Source organism: Haemaphysalis longicornis, unplaced genomic scaffold, assembly GCF_048455015.1.
Source record: "Haemaphysalis longicornis isolate Haplotype H1 unplaced genomic scaffold, Haemaphysalis longicornis Haplotype H1 scaffold_6, whole genome shotgun sequence".
Taxonomy (NCBI): Eukaryota; Metazoa; Arthropoda; class Arachnida; order Ixodida; family Ixodidae; genus Haemaphysalis; species Haemaphysalis longicornis.
The window spans coordinates 210,254,395-210,278,950 of NW_027526407.1; the positions used below are offsets into that span (position 1 = coordinate 210,254,395).

General features: G+C 52.5%; 1 protein-coding gene across 3 annotated transcripts in view; it reads right to left on the reverse strand.

Moving 5' to 3' along the window:
* LOC144141334 (BTB/POZ domain-containing protein 9-like) overlaps positions 1-24,556 on the reverse strand; it is a 48,135-nt gene that overhangs the window by 13,334 nt on the left and 10,245 nt on the right. For all 3 annotated transcript variants that reach the window (XM_077672924.1, XM_077672922.1, XM_077672923.1), the window contains exons 4-10: positions 24,087-24,317; positions 17,264-17,386; positions 15,912-16,053; positions 12,291-12,643; positions 11,274-11,587; positions 7,809-7,916; positions 6,564-6,642 (exon numbers count right to left, since the gene is read on the reverse strand). In XM_077672924.1, coding sequence (XP_077529050.1) covers positions 6,564-6,642; positions 7,809-7,916; positions 11,274-11,587; positions 12,291-12,643; positions 15,912-16,053; positions 17,264-17,386; positions 24,087-24,317 — 1,350 coding nt within the window. The remainder of the gene's footprint in view (positions 1-6,563; positions 6,643-7,808; positions 7,917-11,273; positions 11,588-12,290; positions 12,644-15,911; positions 16,054-17,263; positions 17,387-24,086; positions 24,318-24,556) is intronic.

Below are 24,556 nucleotides of genomic sequence, written 5' to 3' on the forward strand. Positions count from 1 at the left end.
ACAACCCTTGACGTCAGTGGACTCTGCGCTCCTGCAGCAGCGACACCCCAACCGTCTGCAGATATCTTTCTTCGCGCCGTTGATGACAAGCTTTCGTCGTCCGAACGAGACCAACTTCTTGCATTGCTGCACCGATTTCGGACGTCTTTTGATTCTGTCCAGACTGGCCTGGGGCGTACCACCACTGTTGAACACACCATCGACACTGGGAGTCACGCACCCTTACGACAACGTCCCTACCGTGTTTCTCCTACTGAACGCCGCGTAATTGACGAACAAGTCGAGGACATGTTCCAACGTGGTGTGATTCGACCATCCACGAGTCCATGGGCGTCACCGGTAGTGCTTGTCAAGAAGAAGGACGGTTCTATTCGGTTTTGCGTCGATTACCGACGGCTTAACAAGATAACCCGCAAAGACGTATATCCTTTGCCAAGAATCGATGACGCCCTCGATTGTCTTCAAGGCGCAGAGTTTTTTTCTTCAATTGACTTACGCTCAGGATATTGGCAGGTCCCCATGGCGGAGGCTGATCGTGCAAAAACGGCCTTTGTTACTCCAGATGGCCTCTATGAGTTTAACGTCATGCCGTTTGGCCTCTGCAATGCGCCTGCAACCTTCGAGCGAATGATGGACAACATTCTCCGTGGACTCAAATGGCAGACATGCCTTTGTTACCTGGATGATATTGTGGTCTTTTCTCCAGATTTTTCAACACATCTCATCCGACTTGAGCAAATTTTGACGTGCTTAACTACCGCAGGACTGCAGCTAAACCTCAAGAAGTGCCGTTTTGCTGCCCGACAGCTGACCATCCTCGGCCACGTTGTCTCTAAAGCGGGGGTGCTGCCGGATCCTGCCAAGTTGCGTGCTGTGGCAGAGTTCCCGAAGCCGACATCAGTGAAGGCCCTTCGCAGCTTCATTGGGCTGTGTTCGTATTTTCGCCGCTTCGTACGGAACTTTGCATCCCTCATCGCGCCACTGACACAGCTCCTCAGCAAGGAAGGCAGTATCTCTGAGTGGTCAACGGCTTGCGACGACGCTTTTGCTAAACTGCGTCATCTCCTCACATCTCCGCCGATCCTGCGCCATTTCGATCCCGACGCCCCTACCGAGATTCACACCGATGCGAGCGGAGTCGGTTTGGGGGCAGTTCTCGCACAACGGAAGGCAGGTTATGACGAGTATGTGGTCTCCTACGCAAGTCGTACGCTAACAAAAGCCGAGACCAACTATTCTGTGACAGAGCGAGAATGCTTAGCTGTTGTTTGGGCGCTTGCAAAGTTCCGCCCGTATCTCTACGGCCGCCCTGTCGAGGTTGTTACGGACCACCACTCGCTTTGCTGGCTGTCCTCACTAAAAGATCCGTCCGGTCGCCTAGCACGCTGGGCTTTGCGACTCCAGGAATATGATATTCGCGTTACCTATAGGTCAGGCCGGAAGCACCATGACGCTGATGCCCTTTCTCGCTCCCCATTGCCGCATGAAAGTGAGCGACTCTCGACTACCGATTGTTACCTCTCACCACTGGAGATACAGTCCATGTCATCCGAGCAAAAGAAAGACGCCTGGATTTCCTCCATCTTCAAACTCCTGTCAGGCTCATCGGCGAAAGGTGCATCTCGAAATCTACGCCGGCAAGCGTCGCACTTTGCCATTCGTGACGGTCTGCTGTTTCGACGCAACTACCAACCCGAAGGTCGCAAGTGGCTCCTAGTAATTCCCCGCCACCTACGTGCACAAATATGCGCATATTTTCACGACGAGCCGCACTGCGCCCATGCTGGTGTACCCAAAACCTACCAACGTTTGCGCCTGCGGTACTACTGGCGCGGCATGTACCGTTTTGTTCGTCAGTTCGTTCGTTCCTGTGTTCACTGCCAACGCCGCAAATCTCCACCTCGCCAAGGAATTAGACCTCGACAACCTTTACCATGTCCAGAACGACCCTTCGACCGCGTCGGCATCGACATCTATGGGCCTCTCCCTTGCACGGCAGCTGGAAACAGGTGGGTTGTTGTGGCTGTTGACCACCTGACCCGACATGCAGAGACGGCAGCACTGCCGGCTGCAACTGCGCCTGAAGTTGCCTCTTTCCTCCTTCGGCACTTCATTCTACGACATGGAGCGCCTAGAGAACTACTCTGACAGAGGAAGGGTTTTTCTGTCTGAAGTTATAGAAGCCCTCCTCACAGCCTGCCGAACCATCCATCGCACCACAACAGCGTACCACCCACAGACCAATGGTCTCACCGAACGTTTCAACCGGACGCTAGGGGATATGCTCGCAATGTACGTGGCATCTGATCATTCTAATTGGGACACCATCCTTCCATTTGTTACATATGCGTATAACACCGCCAAGCAAGCCACGACTGGCTTCTCTCCGTTTTTCCTTTTGTATGGACGCGAGCCCTCTTGTACGCTGGACACAATACTTCCTTATAGCCCTGATGACTCAGAGTGCACGCCCATCTCATACGTTGCGAAACACGCCGAAGAATGCCGCCAACTGACACGTTCACTAACCAAGGAAGACCAACAACGACAGAAGACACAGCATGACGAAAAGACCTCTGCACCAAGCTTCTTACCCGGATCACTTGTTTGGCTGTGGGTGCCAACGACTGCTCCTGGATTGAGCAGTAAGCTCATTTCGCGATACGATGGTCCTTACCGTGTCGTCAAACGCACCTCCCCTGTCAATTACATTGTCGAGCCTGTTGCCCCATCACCCGACCACCGACGCCGCGGCCGTGATATAGTATATGTCCAGCGCCTCAAGCCTTACGTTGAGCCCCTCACCATTCAGACTCCCTGATCGCCAGGATGGCTCTTTTTCCCCGGGGGCAATTGTAAGGATGCCCGTCGCCAGCGCAATTCACGAAGGAGCAACGCGAGTATAGGAAGCACTGTCCACTCGCCATGAGAGGGTACGTGCCGAAACAGAGCATCATCATCGCAGTCAAGTAACAACAATAGACGGCAGCCGCATCGCGAACGCTTGGAAGGAAGAAGAAGCTGCCTCTCGCTTTTGCTCTCGGCCAACACTGCAGAGCGGACTTCGTGCTCCTGACTCCTAGAGCTGACTTTGAGCTGACCAGTCCTTTGGCCTTGGAATAAATCCTCCTTACAATATTAACAATTTCCCTAAAAAATTCAATTTGTTAAATGCTACAATAGTAAAGTACATTTTTAACGCCGTGAACGGGTGTTTATTCCCAACCCGGACCTGTTTGCAAGATTACTAGAACTGCACGGGAAACGTTCTGCAAGCAAGGCGATATGGTTCGCGCATCGCGGCACACGTTTGCAGTAACACAACATGTTTTGATTATCCCTGACATAGCCCGTGAGGTCCCTTTTAAGACTGAACCTAACGTAACAGGCATTAATTGCAGCTACTGGCATTCAATTGCAACTGGTTGAAACCTATGCTTGGACGGGGTGGGCCATGATACAATGGGGGATAAAAACACCGACCAAAAAATATATTTCACAAAATAAAAGACGTTTCGGCTCCCACACAGGAGCTTTGTCCACTGGTTGCGCAGTCAGGCAATACTTCAGGAACCACTACCACAAGCGCGCACACTACTGCGTTTCACCCCCCGGAGTAAAGCCACGCGCACCACGAAGCGTTTGATGACCTCTGCCTTTCGAGCTTGGTGCAATCTGGCTCGTGATAGCCATTCCCACTGCACTAACGTTTGTGTAGAATACCACAGCAGATAAAATGACTGAACAGAAACGTCGCTGACTGAAGCAGCGAAAATGAAGTTGGAGACGCGCATTACGCACTTGAGGCGGCCGCCATCTTGCATTGCCGCAGCGACGCCCAATCAGGAGGGCCGTTCCAGTGCGTGCCAATTGGAGGGCCAATCGCACTTCAGCATCTGTTCTTGGCTTTGTTTGTGCGCCTTTCTTTTTCTGCCATTTGTGCATTTGTGAATGAATGGAGATAAAGAGGACGAGCGGGACTGGAAAGAGGGTCGCTTGGCCGATCTAATGGTACCAGAATGGCCGTGCCCAGCGGTGCCCTTGTCAAAATACAGCTCTCCGAAAACTGCCGTTTTTTTCGCCCTTTTGCGCTGGCAAAAATATTTTTTATGCTACTCTGGTATGGTTTTTGGGGAAAAAACTTTGCAAACGCACAGAACAGAAAAAATAGAAGCTGAATACGTGGTCTTCAAAAGAACAATGTTCTGGTCATTTTTCCCAGGTGAAAGCCGTGTCCCCCTTCAACTGTTACACAATGTAAATGTGCCGCACGGCCTCTTACTTTACCTGCACAACGTCTGGCGGGCAGCGAGAATGACGACAGGGGCGCTCTTTTGATTTGCCTTCTCGTCATGCATAGTCTGGTTTTAGTAGCTTCGATGCACTCAGCTTAACAACGTGGCGCCATCTGTTATTATAAACCGTTACAGCGTGCAAGACTAAATTTTTGTGGCTCGCTATGTCGGGACCGCGACATGACTTTTAGTAGAACATTTCAACCGTTTTCCCTCGCGATACAGTAACGCTTACTGCGCCATCTGTTGAATGTTTTGCGAAGCGGGTTGCCTATTAGCCCATCTGCCAGAAGCGTGCCTAGAGCTTTATGAACGCCCAAACCACTGCTAACAAATGCCTTGGCACCAGTATGTAATGAAGAACGTGCATAACCAGACACAAATATCATCTTACCTAAGAATGCATTGTGGTGGAAGCTGCGGGGGCCCGTGTTTCCCTACGCCTCGCCTGCACGTGTTGCCGCGAGCTGGGAGCCGCCATTTTGGGTAGCCGGCGCGTCACGTAGGTCGTGTCCTCTTCATGACCCCGCGCGGCGCACCGAACCGGCTCGCCGCGAACGTGTGCGCGAGGGCGCGAGGGAAGGAGGACCAGTTTTCCACCTTCCTTCGCGCCACCCTCTCCCCGACCTGGGGAAGATCTCCTCTCCCCTCCGAGCTGACCTGCGGGACAAACGAGCGCTCCGGCGGGGAGTCGACTGGGCGATTTGGTCGGAGTCGGTTGGCTCGGCTGTGCCTACGCCGAATGCCCCGATGACGGTGAACCCAGTTGGCTCCACGGACTCTGCCGAGAGATTCTGCCCTGATCGGTCGCCTCGGGATGCCTCCCCTGCTCCCGCGGCCGTGATGACACATATCGAGGTCTGAGCCCAGCGGCTTGAGCGAGCGACAGGAGCCACTGTCTCCCCGCGAGCGATAGTCGTGTTGTCTGGTGTATGCACTGTATCTGCCAGGCAATAAAGCCTCACTTTGGATTGCCGGAGCCTGTCTACCGCATGTGAGTACTCGAACCCGTGCGTGAGTCTTCGGATTCCGCAGGGCTAGTGTACGGCGCGTAGCGTTCTCTAGCAAAGCTAGCCGGGGTCCTCTGCTATCCCGTACGTTAGCCCACAAAGCGTAGCAGCACACAGCACCCTGAATAAAAAGACCCCGCTGGACGCGCACATTTTATTCAACTTCAAAACAACCAAGAAATGGCTTTGAACAAGCACACCGTCCCGGCACGCACTTTGAGGCCGAAACGCAAAATTAACAGGCCATCGACTGCCCCCTGCCTGTCTTAAGGGTAGCACTGGCTTCCTGCAATTAATGGGTGCGGACAAGTCACTTCACTCCAGCACAAGCAGAGAAGGTTTTTGCAAACGCGCACACCCTCCCCATAGCCGGTGCTGGGCTGAATCACCGGTAGCGGTAATGCAAACACAGTAAGCAGCACAGTCAACCCGCAGCAGCATGCCGTCGCTAATCATTGGGAATCGCACGCGACCACAGTACACACATACACAGCTTCGGCTGCCGGCCTGGCTGCAAAACTTCGTTTGGGCAGACAGCGCTACGCGAGGGAGCAAGAAGCTTGTTGTACCAGAGGGAAAGTGCTGTCCACAGAAGAGTGGCCGTGTAGAAGGCCAACGCGCTACTTGCCACCATGAAGGAGATAACCTGCAATAACCATTGCAACCGCCACCGGCGCTGCGTCTTGGCAGCTTGCAAATGTTGGCGCGGCTTGAATTACTATACCTGTACCTTTATAAATGTTTACGACTTATGAAAGCGAACATGCAAAGACGCCCTTCTTTGAGAGCTTGTGCGCACGCTTCTCGTTCTGCTCTTTGTCTCGTGACTCTTGGCACGTCCACTTAGTCGCTGTTTACGCCATCCCTGCTGGGTGAGTGACAGCTTCATTGTGCGACCATTCTTGAGGCACTGCCCCAGAGACTGGCACGCTCGTTGTCCGGGCTATCTACGTAGGCCAACTTTGGCTTTGCCTACAGTGCCGCTGCACGTGGTACACTGTTTCCCTGCGATTCTACCAGTTCCCCAATCGTCACGGCCCTCATTACCGAATGGCTGTGCACGGCCACACCAAATATCATTGACAGCTCATGCTAGTCGCTTGGAACGACACTGCATTTGCTGTATTCCCGGTCAACCAAGTGCTCTTGCTCACTACCCACTGCTGCTGGTGCTGCACAGGCAATACAGCTCTCTCCAGTTGACAAACGCCGCCCTGGGGGTGCCCTGGGGGCACACTGGAGGCACACTTCCACTGACCTCATTTGCAGTGTTGTGGGTGCCCACGATGCGCACAAACACCACCGGCTGCCTGGGGAAACGCAGCAGCTGCCAGGACCTGCACATTCCCACGTCAACCTCAACGTCTTGCGCAAAAGAAACAGGCGAGGGCAGTGGTTAAACTGGGAGGAAAATTACTGATCAGTAACCAGGTGGGCACACAGAACAAACGCCAGCTCAGATACGGCCCACACATGCTAAAATTACTACCAGGGTGCAGTCGTAATAGCACAATTTAACCTGGCTGAAAAGTCACCCCTCAACCTACACACCGGTCATTGGCACATTATTATTTGCCACCTGGCACAGAGCCGACTAAAACCACGGAGGCACCATCGCCACCGACATTTCTTTTCTGTGCTGCTTCTCTTGCTGCCAGTGAGCTGTGACAACTCCTTCTCGCTCCAGGCACGGTCAGAAACTTGGTGCCAGTTGAGCGCAGCACTTAAAAGACACGTCACACAGGCTGCCCAAACCAACGGCAGCACGCCCGGCCACCAGCAGTTCAGTGTCACTGAAAGGACTTCCCTCTGCTCGTGTCAGCTGAAGGGTACGCAGCGTCCCGAAGAGCTCGCCAGGTGGACCCCCCCCCCAGCGGAATCGCTGCCAGGCTGCCTCCATGGCTGCCCGCAGCCCACAGCTCTTTTGCAAACAGATACGGTGGTGGCAACGCAAGCGCACTGGGGCACAAGTTTTTGGACACTGTTAGCCTCAAATGGGTACATAGCATACCAACAGGACTTGCAGCAAATGTTGTTAGTGCTGGCCAAAACATTTTCAAACAAGCCGTCCAAGACCATTTTATTGACAAGAGATACGAAATACTTGGGACATTCCCTGGGGATCCAAAAATATTTCATTGCCGCGGGGATCGACTGTAGTAGTAATCACCCCACAGTGGCAAAAAAAATGCGTGTGTGAAATAAAATGCAATTTTGCACATTTGCTGCCGGATGGTTTCACATTTGAAGAAGACCAAAAAAAGGGGACCGATTGGAGGAATGCTTTTTGATGCATGGGGCCTGTGAGGAGTTTTGCAAGCTTTACACTGAGTAAGCCTGCTCTCAACTAGCACTGCCACCTGCACTGCACCAGGACTGCGATGCCCACTAAGGACTCTCTCCTGCACCCGCTGTGGGTGGTGGAGACGCAAGCATGGGGAACGTTTGTCGAGGCACCCGATGAAAGCAAGTGAAAAATTGTGGTCCCCTTCCCCGCACCCACCTGCAGAGCTCGTTGCGCTTGTCGGCCACCATGTTCCAGTTCTGCTGGTCCACAGACACCTCCACGTAGTAGCTGTACTGCCGGGAGTCGCAGTCCCACAGCAGGAGCCTGCACAGCACACGCACTGTGACCACCCTCTCGTCCTGGGCGTGCAGAGTTTCCCCACCTGCAGGCTCCAGCGACAATCCCCATGCGTAAATCGTGTCACACAGCCGTGCCAAGCTCATCTTTACCTCACTCTCTTACCCACGTGAAAAGCAGTGATTTGGGGCAGTCTAGCAAACAATTTTTTCCCAATAAGCAACATACAAGTGTATGGTATCAAATTGCAGAAGAGTAAATTTTCTTTGCAGTGGTGATTGTTTCAGACAAATTTTCATTTGAAAGAAAGAAAAAGAAAACCTGTACAGAAATGTTTTGGGATGAACACAAACACTGGTGCTGCTCCACAGAGAAAAAATACCCCAAAAATTAAAGATATACATTTTGCACATATAGGTACTACCAGTGCAAAACTCCTGCAAATATCAAAAGCCTAACTGTAAAATACTTCCAAAAAGAAAAAAAAAAGTTAGCGCTAGTGGGTTTCGTGCCACTGTGCAAAGCAGTTCATCGAAACATAGGTTGGCCACACATGCTCCGCTCTGTTTCGTTCGTAGCACAATTCACGGTTTTGATACTTTCGCATTTTCTGGGGCTCGCATTGAGCAGGGGTGCCAGGTTTTGGGCCGGTTTGGCGCACTGTTGCTTTCAACGATCAAAGCTGGTGCCCACAAGTTGCGGGCAGCAAGGTGTGGAGAGGGGACACTGGCAAGTCGGGTCTTGAGCATATTTAGAGCCTTTTTTGTGCTTTAATATGCTGAGCATAGATATACAGTCAGTTTTCACTTGTGTGGTCCGTCAGTGTAGTGCAACATGTTGTGCCATTCTTTTTCAGGCAATTTTCTCATTATCTACCTACGACACACTCAAATGCTTTTTATTTCTTTGTGCTCTAGAAGGACCAGGAAGTGCAACTATGCCACAGCAGTAATTTTAGCCTTGTTTCTGCAAACAGTGTAAGCATATAAACTGTCAGGTTTATCAATTCCCAATATATATGTAAAACGAACAGCATAAAATCTAGCGCTACCAAAGAAAACTTGCATATTTTTGTGGTTTTACAGCACCGGTCAGCCTTCAAATGCAGCAAGAATCATGCGAACATGACCAGTATATTCCCAGATATTGCACCCAACAGCTGACCTCCTGGGAGAAACAAGGCACAAAGTTTGGAAATGTAGGTGGGAATGGCTCATTTAGGCAACTTCAAAGGGTGATAGCTTTGTAAATAGTACTTATACTGCAGCTATAATATTTTGCACATGCATTCTTTGTGATCTGCAGACCGCAAATAAACCGATTACAGAAAATTGAATTTTTGGCACGTTTTCGGCTCTCCAGACAAGTGCAGGTCCCTTAGGGTGGCTGGGCATAGCGGCTAAGGTCAATAAAAGTGTTGGGCACTGTTCAGCAGTGGCAGTAGTTTTGTGTTAAATTTTGCTTGCACTACTACTACAGTCCAGCCCACTTACAACAACAACACTGAAACGAGGCCTCTATCGGGTTGCAATTCGGTTGAGCGAAGACAACGTCACCTTCTCGGAACGGGGCGACTCTTGTCCAGCCTTTCCCAAACGGGACACCTAACTGCACTAAGCAGACACCCATGCAACAAAGCACCCAACACGACATGCAGAAAAGACCAGCTTCTTCCCATGCCTTCACATCCTGTCCTTGACTTCACTTCTCTGGTTTCACATTTCTGCAGGTGCATTTTCCCCTTTTTCACCTCAGCAAGTCTCCCACAGGCAAAAGACGACCGGTGTCCACGTGAGCTGACACTGTCAGGCTAAACGATCATCACTGGTCATGAGGAAAGCGAACGACCACTGCAACTGGAGAGCGGTTTATTTGACCACATGACACAGGGAAAAGTGAACAGCTGTTGTCCCTGCTATTGCCACAAGTGGGTGTGATTGCAGTATTTGTGTATATGTAAAGCACTGCACTATGCTCATGTGCACCTGTCTGCATCCCGTGTTGCGTCTCTTGCTGTGGCCAAGAGCCCACCACCTGACCAGTCATCTTTGCTTTCAAGGGGAAGAAGAAGCGAACATTCTGCGACTACCAACTGGCACACAATTTTACTGAACTTTTCAGAGTTGTCGACTAATACCCAAGCATCCTTAGCTGCTTCTGCATTTCACCAACCGTACCCTTCCCTGGTGGCATTGGGAGGCAGACAGGGCCTCTACTGGACTAACCGTTCCAGAAGGCTGCTTCAGACAAAGAGTTGCGATTTCAAAAGTTAGCTTCCATTTTTTCCACTCCCATACGTGCTTTCTTTTCAGTTAGTCATGTGAGGGTGCCTGGCTAGAGGCGCATTAGTTTGTTTCCCCATTTTTATTCTTCCCTATTTGTGCTTTCACTCACAATGTAATGCTTTCGAATGGCTACCACCTGTCTTCCAGATGTTCCACTGCTGAAGATGAGGGCAACACTTGCTGCGTGTTCCTGCCTGCTCTCCCTCCCACTGCTGCTGCTGCACACCTCAGTGCAAGCTCGCACTCTGCAGTGCTTCGCGATAGGGAATGCAGTGTCCCCCAAGCAGCCGCTTCTTTCGCACAGACAAGAGGGGGGAGAACGGAAAGAGCCTCCCAGTGCATCAGCCGTTATCCGCTGTCGAAAGAACACCAACGGCATCTTCACCGGTACGCTCAAGGGGTGCGATCAAACAGAAGCAGAGGCACCACTCATGTCACCTGGCAGTGGCTTAAGACTCACCACTGCTTTGTCCGTTTCCCCTAATGTCTCCCTTATCTGTCAGCAGTTTGCTGGAAAATTGCCGGCGTTGTTGTCTAGAGATGGAGCAGCATTGTTAATGAGCTAAACTTGTGCTTGTCCTGGCGGCCCCTTCGGGCAAAGCCACTTTGCGAGAAATGAGTGGCAGAGAATGGCAAAGGGAAATTTGGCACATTACATGGAAATCGACATAAGGCAAAGCCTTCAGCGATATTTACACCATCACTAATTTCAGCGTCCTGAGCTGCACATCAAAGTTAGAGCAAAACCATTTGATATATTTGCACGGGTGTCATCGCGAAAGTGACTTTAGACGAGAGTGCCTTTTGTTACGCTCGCCGCTTTTCGCCGTAGCTCTCACAAGGCGCATCCAAGCCTCACTGCCGGCAGGTGTTGTTGCCTCGACTCACATCTTTCAGAAAGCATACATTGGCGGTCTGTGCCATGTTTTACTGTTGGCGAAGATGTTCCCACTCCGCGTGACAACTTTTCAGCAATTCATGGGGTTGTTCTGGAGCAATTTGGTGGGACATGTTCACGTGCTCTTTGGACGCATCAGCTGGTGGTTTTGTGAGAAGCCCCAGTGGCACGAGCAGCGCCTTGAGGGCGGAGGGGACCCACCGCATGGAGTCGACGCGGTAGGGCTGGGCGAGCTGCACGACGATGGCGCCGTTGCCCAGCTGGTGGCAGGTGTAGCCCGAGTCCCAGTCGTACTTGCTGGTGTCGCCGTTGATCAGGGCGTTGCGGCTGCGGCTCACCCCCTCCACCACGTACGCCGACCGCGCCACCGTGGCCACGTTCACCCGCGGCACCACCAGGCCCTCCTCCAGCTCGGGGAAGGCCTCCTCCCCCTCCGCCCCCTCCTCCCCTCCCCCCACGTGCCGGCACTCGAGGGACACCGCGTGGAACACCCGGTTCACCGTGTTGTGCGTGCCCTGCGCCAAGGGGTTGGTAAGAGGGCTTCCAACGGTCCGGCAACACGCAAGCGAAGGAAGGCCAAACTAAAGGCCGGCGCTGCACCTGGCCCATGAGGCGCACCACAGTGGAGGGCGGCTCCTCCGGATCAGTTTCGACCACCTGCCGGGGATCTCTGACGAGTGCACGGATGAGGGAATATGCTGGCTGTCCCCAATTCAAATGCAATCTCTCACCTGGCTACACCCCCGCCGCACACTGCATCTGCGAAACAGTGCCATTTCATTGCTGAGAACGACATCACTGGCCGAAATCCAGGCAGAGGAAAAAAAAGTGTGGCTGTGCACAGGATCGTGGCCCACACTGAAGAAGTTCTGAAGGTCGGTCTAGCTATTTCGTGGTGTTGTTACCCTGTGTGTACATTCCATGCTTGAAGCTACCCCTCGGCGTTTCAAGCACACTGGTTACAGGCCACGGGAAACAGGCTCTCTGTACAGCAGCCCTCAAGAGGGGGAGAGCGGTAGCTCAGTGGCACGGGCCCAGTTGCGGGATTGATTCCCCGCTGTGGCTTTTCTGATGGAGGCGAAGAAGCGAAAACGCGCGTGGGGATGTGAATGGCCGTCACAGATCCTCCCCAGGTGGCCGAAAGGAATGCCGAGCCCTCCGCTACGACGCGTCACGTGGCGCAGGTGCGCACTGCTCAGGGGAGGCGGGGGCACGCACCACGATGTGGATGTACTGGATGACGCGTGCGGGGAAGTAGAGGCGCTGCCAGGAGCGGCAGAGGAAGCGCGAGTGGTCGACGACGCGCAGCCAGTCGCGCTGGTCGACGGAGACCTCGACGTAGTAGGAGTAGGCGCGGCTGTCGCGGTCCCACAGCAGCAGCCGCAGGTGGTTGGCGATGCAGGGGGCCCCCAGGCGCACCACGATGCCCGCGGCCCCCTCGTCGATTGGGTGCCGGGTGAAGCCACGCTCCATGTCGTAGCCCTGCGCATCCCCGTCCAGCAGGGCCGCCCGCATCTCGCCCTGCAGCACCTGGGCCCCGTGCAGCTGCGTGGCCACGTTCTCGCCCGGCACTGGACGGGGGGAGGGCGAGGGGAGGGTCGCCGCACTTCGAAACAGAGCAAGAGGGGACCTGAGCGTTCAACGAGGGCACACAGGCAGGCAGGTCACGGGAGCCAGGCAACCACGCTGCCGACAGCTGCTGTTGTTGGCAGTTGCGCCATTGGCCATGTGACCAGGACGCATAGTATTTCCAAACGCTCCGCTGCACAGTGCACCAGGTGACAAGTGTTTTCGCACCACACAGAGCATTAATTAAACAAGGTCATACGCTGCACCCCAAACCTAAACTACACGAAGAATTGAGTTCTTCCGTAATAAAAAAAAAAAGGATTGAATTAAAAAAAAAAATTACAATAAAAGAATTAAACCTGACCCGCTGAGACTCAAACTCAGGCCATCAGTGCACGTAGCCAGAACTCTATCTCAAAGCCCAAACAGCAGGATCGTTTCAGCAGCAGCTCAGTAGAATAGCACGTGCAGCGGCATCACACGTCACGTGGGGAGCTGTGCAGTGAAGCGTTTGGAAACACGCGACCAGGACACTAGGCACATGCGTGGCTTGCGAGAATGGCAACAGCTTCTCCTGTTTGGTGCACTCGTGTTGGCTCTTTTTTAGGCATTTTTTTTCCTTTTCCACCTTAGACACAGTGGCTTACTTGTGTTACCTTCACTAAACCCAATCCAGATTGGGTTTTCATCAGCACCTGTTCCTCTCAGCTTTGTGGTCACTTTCACGCTTTGTTCAATCGTGCAACCTCACAAACACACCAGTGAGATTTTCTATGCGCACTTGCATTCCGCCTCAGGTTCCATTTGCGCTAAACAATGCCAGCACGAATGAAGCTTGCCCTGCACGGCCTCCTGTTCACAGTCCCCCCCACTGAGGCAAGGATGCCGAGCTTGAAAAGATAACGACACCAGAAGCCCTGCCAGTGCATACAGAAAACCTGAAGGGGAGCCACAACGAGGCAGTGAAGATTGCAGCATCTGCACAATGACTCCGCACAATTTCAGGCCCTCCCCCGACACCCCAAAGCTTGTACGGCGCTGGCTGACACGTCGACAGTGGCAATCACGGCAGTGCATGGCCTTTGCAATAACGGGAACGCCATTTCACGGCCAGTGGTGGTAGCACTACATTCAGAGACTGCTTCCGCAGTAAGGTGGTGCATTTGGACAAAGAGACACCTCCGCCACAAATTGACTGCCTATAACTTCTTAACTGATTGATTGATTAACCCTTTCTGTCGCCGAATTTCAGGGGAACACTAGTTCAGGTGCCTAGCTGCTTGCTCAGATGACACAACCATGCCCACAGCGTTGCCATACCTACATGACACCCTTGTTCCCATGCTTTACAAAGCAAAAGTGACGAGAACTGCCTTTCCGCAGTCACAGATACTAATGCCGATAATTCCAGAGCTGTTCTCACCAACGAGACTGGGCCAACACATATCCCTCCGGCTTCCTTGGTGCACATTGTAATGAAGCCACAATTTGCTCATTATGCCCAACATTTCATTATAACCATAGCGAGCATTTACTGCAAATACTGTGCACTGTACCTGCCCAGAACGAGTAGCGGGCGAAATTCGATCTTCCCACGTGGTGGTACACGACAAAATAGCTGCATTGAGATAAAAAGGAAAAGCCACGCTCCAACTTTTAACGCAGTTCAAAATGCATAACTCTTATTTCAAACTGCCCCTGCTGCAATGAAGTTTGAAGTTGGACCTTGATGCATCTTTCTGATGTGAACGACGGCTCACTCAGCTTCGTGCCCGATGCGACGGCTTTTATCACAACCGCCTTCTGGTCTAGCGTTACTGTCTTTGCTTTCGCTTCTTGCCTGCCGTGTTCATGACGCGTGCAGTACGAAGAGAGACACTCCACGAAAGAGGCATGCACACAACTTCAGCAATGCAGCTCCTCCCATGGCGCGTGTCAGCGAGTGACCAGTTCAGTTGCAGGCGAGCGCGTTGGGGCCGCACGTGCCGCATGCATTGGCTGCACGCTGCACACAGCGGACGCGTGGCACACCACCCAGCTTTGTCCGCGTTGCTGGACGATGCCTGGCGGGAGTTCTGAACTGCTAAATACAGCTGTTGCCAGGCACACCGTCTAAAACCTACATTGCACACTGCCACGAAATTGTCTCAAAATTTCCTCCTTATATCTCGCAGCAGGCAGATTTTATTTTGTTAAAACGAGGTTTTAAATACATTGGTTTTTGTGGGGACTTCCAAGGGGAATCACCATTTGCTTTGCTCGTCATACCCATTATTTCGTTACAACAAGGTTTAACTGTACCATAGCAGAGCTAGTTTGCCGTTGAAAATGTTGTGTGCACAGTACGTTTTAGACAGCTGGAATTGCACTGCTGGTACAGCTCCTCACAGTTGAGCGTCTTTAAAGTATTACTTGGGTACTTCCTGCTCCCCTCTGTCCCTGAGGGTACATGTACACAATAAGGACACCGAGCGTCTCCCCACCACCTGGTTTCTGGGAAGGTGCCGCTGACAGCAGCCCAGGAGGCCGCACAGGGCCGAGGGTGGTCAAGTGCACCCGCACTCCTCACTGGAGGGCAGCTGACAGAGGGGACAACTGCCGCATCTGCTTGTTCTCAGGATCTGGCGACCAGAAGTGCTGGACAACAGGCAGCAGATGCCCCCGTGCAGGAGGAACAGCTGCCTCCTCCCTTCTCCCGAGTTGCAGTGCACACAGTGCGCACAGGGGCAGCCACGGACAACCACCAGGGCTCGGTTTAAACTGCCCTCCCCTCCCACTTTTCTTTCCTGGCCCGTCAAGTCAGATCTGCTCGAGAAGCCGAGCACATGCTCATTCCTTGGCCGGGACAGCGCACACTACCCGCCACTGGCAACGAACAGAAAAAAAATTTACAGCCCTTCCGCTACGGTGAACATGGAAGGCTGGTGAAGCTGCACGGGGGATGTCCACGGCTGGTGACTGAATAAATCCCCTTAGAACAAATTGCACATTATTTCTCGAATCTCGGTTCTGACGCAACAAGAGTTTGGGCCATTATTTTGTGTAAGCACAGACAGCGGTGCATTGACGGCAGTTCTGCTGTAACGCCGACAACTTCACAACTGGCCCAAGCGAATGACGCTCGGTGAAACGAGAGAGTGTCAGCATCATTTTTCCCCTCGGATACCTCCGCTGGGCTGAGAGCTAGCGAGCATTCCGCACGAGCCCCCGAGGAGCGAGCGCAAGCGATTCCCCCTCTGCCCCCCACGAAGGAAGGTAGGGAGGACTGACGCAGGCAGCCCCGGTAGGGCCGGTCGGCGTCCCGGGTCTCGGTGCGCAGCTTGATGGCGTCCAGCAGGGCGTTGGGGCACACCAGGCCCGTGGGGCGCACCACGTTCAGCAGCTCGGGCACCGTCAGCAGGGGCAGCCGCACCTGCACGCCACGCCACTGCCCTCCTCAGCAGGGCCCTCGAGTCTGCAGTTTACCTCCCACGTTCCGTATTGCGCCCCCTCATCGTGCCATCGGCCTTCCCCTTCTTCTGGACCCATCTCTTGGCATCCACTCGGTTGCCCCAATTGTCCGCTCATCTCACCACGAGGCCAGCCCATCTCTTTTTCTTCATTTGGACTATGATATCATCTGCTCTGTCTGGCCTCGAACAGATGGAAATGCACGGCAGCTTGCGGTGTGGGCGAGAAAAAGTTAAAGTGTAGTTACTCTTGCCGTATGGCGTCACGCTACGCAAGCAAAACCTGAAGTGGCTGCTACATTTGCCGTGGGACGGCACCAGTGGCTCCGTTTACCACCATCATCATCATCATGGATTCTGTTTTTAGGCGATTCTACACATTTTCACAGCTGCTGGCTCCTTACAGTAGTGGTAGCATTTGCAGAATTAGTGCATTTTACCGGATGATTTTTTCAGTGAACGTGCAAAAAACAACAACTGATCAGCTTAGCGATTTTGTTACGTCTAGGTGAATTCCTGCAACACCTTGGATACATGGAGGTAGCAAACACATGGGCTTCAACGGGGGTGGCAACGGGGAATTGAACATGTCACCAAATCCAGTAATCATTTCACAGAGGTTTGCTACATCCACGTTTGTGTCCATGTGCGTGCACCCACAAACAATGCGCACATGGTACGGCAATTGGAGATACACCGATTTTGGTGTACTCCACAGTGCCCAACTATGATCCCAGGGCGACGGTCACACAACAGGATGCGACGAGGCAGTGCAGCCATTGTGACCAGCAGGAAACCACGTGATCGAGTGGCCCTCCCTTGGCCAAGAAACTGTACATGCATGCTCCTCCACCCGCAATGCTGGCCTAGTGAGTGCTTCAGGCCACACGACACCAGTGGCGGCCCGCCCTCGCCCTCCCACAGCTCAACCTCGGATGCTGCTGCTGTTTGGGGCGCAGTTGCTTCCGAATAATCCGCATCGGCCCACCCTGGGCCCGGCTACAAATACAGCGCACTGCTGGAAACCACTCTCTCTAACGCGATACGACCACATCCCTCACACATAACCTGGTCTGTACGCTACTTTGGTCTGTCTTTGACGCTAGAGTGCTTCCAGGGGACCCCCGAGGACCCTCGACTGTGCCCAGAGCACCTTCCTGCAGCAGCGCTCACCCTCTTGAGAATGGGCTTGGGGTCGACGGCCGGGTTGTGGCTGGCCCAGGTGCAGACGGCCCGGAAGATGTCCACCTCGGGGGCGAAGAACGAGTCCCGCCCAATCATCTCCTCCAGCACACACTGCAGCAGCAGAGAGGGGGTCACTCCTTCATCGCACCTCCTGAAAACCACGTTTCTCGGCCAAGCCCTGGCGAGGGAACGTTGGCACTGCCATGCTGTGCCCAGTCCCCTCTCTGGCCTTCCTGCACTGAAGGTTGCTTTCCCATGCGTGCACAGGGGAGGGAGTGAAACCACATGGGACTCTGCAGCATCCCCTCGGTTGCAGTGCCATTGAAACAGCCACCACGCCCTGGGTCATGGCTGGTCTAAGTGGAAAAATGTTTGCGCAAAAACTCTGCACCAGAAAATGCAACCATACATACCGTGAACAACCTATAACAGTGCGAACGAAACAGGACCGAGGAAAGAAACACGTAGAACACAAACGGCACTGATTTACGGAACGTGTTTCTTTTCTCGGTCCTGTTTCGTTCGCACTGTTACAGGTTTTTCATGAACATGAACCAACTAACTCGCACCAGAGTCCTATTAATACACACCAAAACGAGGATACCTAAGTGTGCCTCTGAATAATGTAACCTTAAAGGGGTCACAGGGACAAAATGAAACTGTGGTTAACCTCAAAGAACCACTCCGGCCGTTAAAGACAATTTTTTAACAAGAAAAAAACAAAAAACACAAGAATAATTGAAAAACTAAAATTTTGCGCTTCAGTGGTGGGCATAAGTGATGCAGTGTCGGCCAGCATTGAGAACGTAGACGCACCTCAACATTCAAACGACACCATCAGTCAGAACTGGACGCCCCACTGCAACCAGCCAGTGGCGCTTCTTGGTGGGTGGGCACCAACTCTACAGACAACGTTCTGCGATGTCACAGAAATCACCACTAAGTGTCGGGGGAGTCAGCAGCGCTTCGTGTGCTTTGTTTATTACCTCAGTGATTGGTCTGAAGTTTGTCGATGAAACTTGGCACAGCTTTTACCGGTAGAAAGCACTTTTTTTTACTGAACTCAACTTCTATTTTGTCTTCATGAACGAGAAGCGAGAGATTTAAATGCAAAATTTAAATTACCAAGCACAGAATTTTGGTGGAAGTTTCAGAAGCTTCAAGAATATCCTCATACCTCAAAAGTATTCAAACGCACCATCTAACGATGATTATTGAAATGCGAAGCTTTCTTGTGTGCGATTCAAATGGTGCCAAACTCAAAGCAAAAATGAATGAATTAGGCTGAATGAAGACACGTATCAAAGAGACTGCCTTTACTGAAACGACAAGTTTTCATCCCTTCCACGTCCCCACTTGCATCGAAGACTTTGCACTTCCACAGCATGGCCGTGGTAGACGGGTAGGGATTCTGCCATTCTGACGCAACTCGGCTTGCTTGCAAACACCAGATCAATGCAGGAACGGTTCTGCAACGTTGGTTTCAGTAGCGTCTGCGCCTTGACTGAATGCAAGGAGCTCGCGATCCACTTTCCACTTGGTTTCCAAACGTCATACGTTAAGGTCGCCACAGTTGAGTATCCGCATCTTGCCCCGGCTAAAATCCACACTGCTTTGACCGTGCTGGAACGGCACCATTGGGTGGACGCTGGCTTCACAATGCGAGGCGGTGCCCAGGTTTGATTCCGGGCACGGGAAGTGCTCTTTTCTCGAGGCACTTGTGAAAAGTTGACTCGGCTGTAGTGCACTGTGCAGCACGCCTGACGCCACCACGGGGGCAGGGAAGGCTTCGCATTGAAATTTAGAACACTTGTGGAAAATATGGGGAAACAAACAGTGCAGCAGAAGTTCGCTGTAGCTCGTACGGTTTCCCAGCCGCAAATAATCTGTGCTACAGGGCAGGACCATTGGTGTCTCCTGGAAAGTGCCCTAAGAAACGCCTCCTTAACCATTGGGAACACACTTGCAGAAAAACACGACAGCAATTGCCTCATCAGTCGGGCCACGTGAGGCCGTCAGAAAATGCCGAAAGGTGTCGAGATGCGCATTTTTTAGATGGTGGCAATTTCATTTGGTTGACCAAAGAGTGACGGCTGTGTCCTTCTGAGGACAGTAGTGCACATAATGAGGCTCCAGTTTCTGGCTGTTGGAACACTTCCTTTTGGTGGGAATGGTGATGCAATTTAAAACAACAAGAAGGAAAAGCTTTGGCTGACGGCAAAGTTGTCTCCTTGTGTGAAATGAATTTCAGATTACTAAAACGTCTGAGGTGCTGCTCATTAAACAATCTGAAAACGCACGCATTCCCGCCCAAGTGCAGCACCTCCTCGAAGGGCTGCATCCCCTTGCTGCTGGAAGCTTGCTGGTCCGCTTGTGCCTTTCAAAATGGTTCCATCCACGGAGTGTGATCAAGAGGAGCGCTGGCCCAGGAAAAGTCATTTTCAAGCGACGATAATGTCCCCTTTCACTTTGCTCCCTTCCCCTCTCGTGCCTTTGTACGTTGCTCTCCCCTTGCTCGCTCTCCGCAGCGGCTTGTTTCCCTTCGCCGCGACATCTGTCTCCTAACGTGTCAAACTGTGCGCGCGTCTGAGACGTGCACGGAATCGAAATCACGGTGTGCGGCCGCAATGACTGGCGGGGTAATCGCACACTGTCACATGTGTGACGACTGCTTATTCTCTAACAGGGAACGTTCAGTCTGGAATAATCAAGACCTCGATGTAACGAACTTCAATGTAACGAAACCCTCGATGTAACGAACCACGGAATTTTTTTGTAACTTCAAGTGCATGCACACCATGTATTTTCACCCTCTGTGTAACGAAGCCCCGTTTGCCGGAATTTCAATGTAACGAAGTTTCATGGAGAACTAGGCACGAAATTTAAGTTCTACAGGTAGATTTTCGGAGACGCAAGCGCCGCAATGGGGTCTCAATAAAACGCGAACGGTGACACGGGCCGCTTAATGCCGCGGATGTAGCGAGTCACGAAGTCTGCGAGCGAGCCCCTTGCCTACAAACTGCATGGTGTGCATACACGGCTGGCGCACTCTTTCTGTTTCTGTCGGAGCTTTATCGTCTACGCGGGCATCGGTGTAACCAGCATGAAGCGTTTTCTCCCCGCAAAAAAGCGCCCCGCAAGTCGCAGGCGCACTGACGCAGCCGCAGAGACCACCTGCTCGATGTGGGTAGCTCTAGCGACCGCTTCTAACCACTCGCTGAAACGCAACTTGACGGGAAAACGAGAGGGGCACGCGAGAAAAAAAGCGGATAACGAGGGCGAAATTTTCACTGTAAAACGTCTTACACGGCGCTTAGGAAAGCGCCCATCAAATATCCTCCGCGGTGGTAAGCCTAATCGCCTCCGGCAGGGCTGCCGCCGCCGCCGCGTTGCGCTTCGAATTCGCTCATGCTTGTTGGGTTTCATCAGTCCAGCAAGCATTTGTGAATCTTTGCGAGTAGAGCCACTAAATAAGCTAGGCTATTTGAAAGCCTTGTGCGCACGTTTTTTTTTTTTTTTTTTTTTCCAAAACCGCGTCCGCGATTGACAGAAAGTGACTCGTGCTGTGCGCGGCAGTGGGAGGAGCCTGACCACTTTCGCCAATGGGGAGGCGCGCACCCTATGGCGGGAGCTTCGAAGTGCTCGGGGATGCTGGCTGGCACAGCTAGAGACGATTAGGTTTACCGCCGCGGAGGGTATTTGATGGGCACTGTTACATATTTAAAGCGACGGGGACGAGAAGAGGACGACGAACCTGACATGAACTGCGGGTATGGGGCAACGAGGTGGCGCGTGCCATCATCATTAGGTTTTTTAGGAATAATTCTGGCCGCCGGCACAATAAAGTGGTCCTCCCTCTACGTCGCCCGCTCCTCGGTTTTCAACAGGCACTTTCGTAAGCGGCGCGTATGACCTTTTACAGTGAAAATTTCGCCCACGTTATCCAATTTTTTTCTTGCATGCCCCTCTCGTTTGCCCCTCGAGTTGCATTTCAGCGAGCGGTTATAAGCGGTCGCTGGAGCTACCCGCATCGCGCGGGTGGTCTCCGCGGCTGCGTCAGCGCGCCTGCGACTTGCGGGGGTGTGTTTTTGCGGAGAGAAAACAATCCATGCGGTTCACGCTGATGCCCGCGTAGACGATCAAGCTCCGATAGAAACAGAAACAGTGCGGCAGCCGTGTATGCATGCCACGTTTTCTTTTGCAGGGAACGCTTCACGGGATGAACCCATTATAATTGCAAATTTCAATGTAACGAAATTTCAATGTAACGACATAACTTACGAATTTTACTGACTTCGTTACATTGAGGTTTAACTGCATCGATATAACCCAGGAGATCAAAGATGAAATCCTACGACGACGATTTCCGAAGAACCACACAAGAAATGAGCCAGAGTAAGATCGCACACTGCAGCATACAGTCTAGCCTGATTTGGCTTACAGTAAAGCGGTACAGCGCAAAAATCGCTCTTTCTTGGTCGCCAGCTACCCTGCCGCGCGCTTAACGACACACACGCAACGTTTATGTCCGCAGTCGACATAGGCATGCGGCAATGATGCATGCAGTTCCACCACACAAGAAATTTACAGCTGCCGCCTGGCCATGAATATGGAAACACGCTGTCAGCATCATTACGCGAGCAAAGAATTTCGAATGCTATCTTTGCTTCAACCCACTTTGTAACTTACGACCCGATGTTCATTGTCACCGTGCGGTCGTGTAATCTTGTCGATGCCGCCAGCACACACCGCCAGATGCATTGCTGAGCAACGTGTTCTGATGATCTGATTGGTGAAAATAAATATGTTCTAGAATAAAGAGCGAAGCCGGATAATGACCTATATTGCGTCATAAGAAGTGCTTGCGTGTTTTCAAGACTTACATTTAAATTAAATTAAATTAAATTTGTAACATGTGCTGAATCTACACCTGTCTTATTGTCTTATCTTATTAATGGCGCCATTGACGGAAGTCGGCCCCCTGCATGCCGTACCTACGTGTCGCAATTAACAGCTGCACAACCAGTTCAGGGGTTGCAAGTACTCAGAAATTAGAGGGGGAGGGGGAGTAGGCAAGCGGTGTGTCGAAAAAGCGTGGAACATATTGGTACTAAGTGGAGTTGTGATATGGAAACATTTCTCAAAGCGTCCTCCGCGCGCCCCTGGCGTGGTTGTTTGGGCACTACTCACAACTAGCCTGAATTAATGAAAGAAGCAGCTGTTCATGCAATTCAAATCGTTAAGTTGATTTGAAACTCACTGTTGCCTTCAAAAGCACCTAGCCCCAATCATCATTTCTCAGGCAACACTCCTCGTTTTACGTGCGCTCTGCACCAAGAAGCAAGCTGCTTTCGACTGTGTGGATGTAGTTCTCTGGAGCGCCGTGCGCTATACAGTAGCGTGGTATGCAGTACTAGCAGTACGCGTAATGCAATGCGTGCTGTCGTGTGCAGTTCCAAAGGAGAAGAAAAAAAGCTTGGGGCTACACCCCCGCGTGATACGAGCAGAGACACTGAAAAAAGTCGGCATGTGAGCTCACTGGTTAGCATTCATTTCGATTTTGAGCCAGCAAGTTTAGTTCAAAAGTGGCGAGAAGGTGGAGGGCACTTTTAGAATCGCTATTTTGTTAGAACTAGTTGGTTTCTGTAATACACATAGCACACAGCAGAATTCCCATTCGCCAATTTACGGAACATAGTGCCATTTGTGGCCCGAAGTGCGGAAAAGGAAGCGTTTCTCTAGCGGCCAGATGTCTGAATGTGGTCGCTACATTTCATATTCCTGTTCTGCAAACAAATCCTTAACGTATCTTCGCCGTACGACAACTTAATTCCGTCGGGTACCGGTTACCCAGGAGGTGCTGTCGAACCAGTTAATCAGGCCCGCAATGGACACGAAGCTGCTGTGCCAAACGAACCGCCTCTGAAGCAGACGACAAATTCAGCCGGAAGGCGCCTCGCCATCACGACCCGCGAAATGAGCAGTGCCGGAGCACGGGGATTGCTCCGCCATTCGTAGCGCCATCTACATTGTGCTCCGCGAGTGAGGGACATTAACAGCACTCCTGTTTATCTTGTTCTGTGGTTCCAACTGTTTCCTGCCCATTGGGAGAGTTGACGACAACGGCGGATTCCGCCGCCTGCCTGTCTGCTCCCTTGGCTGCCCCCTCCTCTCATCTGTGCTGTGCTGGCATGGCTGCTGCCAGCACACTGCCACTGCCGAGCTAAATCAGAACCCCTTGCGCTACGGAATGCTTCAGAGACATGTGGTCTAGGAACTGTTCTGATTGCAGGTGCCAGTGCCAACACTGGTGCTGACTTTTTATGGGCCACTTAAAGCTTTCACATTAAGGGCCAACTCCACTCAAAATTTCAATCTCCTAAAAACGTTATTTCAGTATCGTCTGCCTAAAAACACTGCCAGATATGAAAGTTAAAATGCGCATATCGCCGGTGCAAACCACCACAAAAAAATGGGCAATTTCGAAACCGAAATTGCGAAGAGTGCGGCCATCATGGCCAGGCTGAAGCGACCTTCCAGCCAGCCCAGAGGGCGAGCGAGTGGCTGCCTGTGGCCGGAACAAGCCTGCACACAACACTTCACCCCCACCGCAGCCCTAGAAGAATTGCGCCCAGCATAGATCGATCCTCGGTGGTGGCAGAAAGAAGTGCAGGGCCAGCCGCAATGGCCCTTCCGTTTCATGGCTGTTTGTGCGATCCACCAGCAGGTGCAGCGTCGCCTGTGGCGGAGCTACGTTAAGCGTCCCCAGCTGATTGGCAAGCAACGCATCCCACGGCCCCCGAGAGCGTACGGGGGAGAGGGAGAGGAAGGCGTCGCTGAGCAGGACGGCGGGCGCGTGCCGGTCGGCGAAGCGGCGGCAGGCCCGGGCCAGGGGCGCCAGCTGGTAGAGGCAGGCGCGGTCGTAGATGCGGCACACGTTGCGCACGCCCAGCACCCGCTCCAGGTAGCCCGACACCCCGCACTCCAGCTCCGAGAAGCCGTACTGGTGCGACAGCTCCAGCACCTCCAGCACCACGCACTCCTGCCGGCGGGAGACAGCGCCGTCCGCTTAGCAGCACTCCTCCTTTACTGTAGGTTCCTACGGCACCCACGCGGACACACTGTGGCAGGAACGTACTAGCGCATTTGCCCGATTCTAACGCGCACCCTTTCCCACTAAGGAGCTTTGAAAACCAAAATCAGCTTTCAGTGTTGCTTGCTCTAGTTTTAATGCCAGCAGGAGCTCAATAAGCAATGTTATGTTGCAGAAGGGATTTCGCT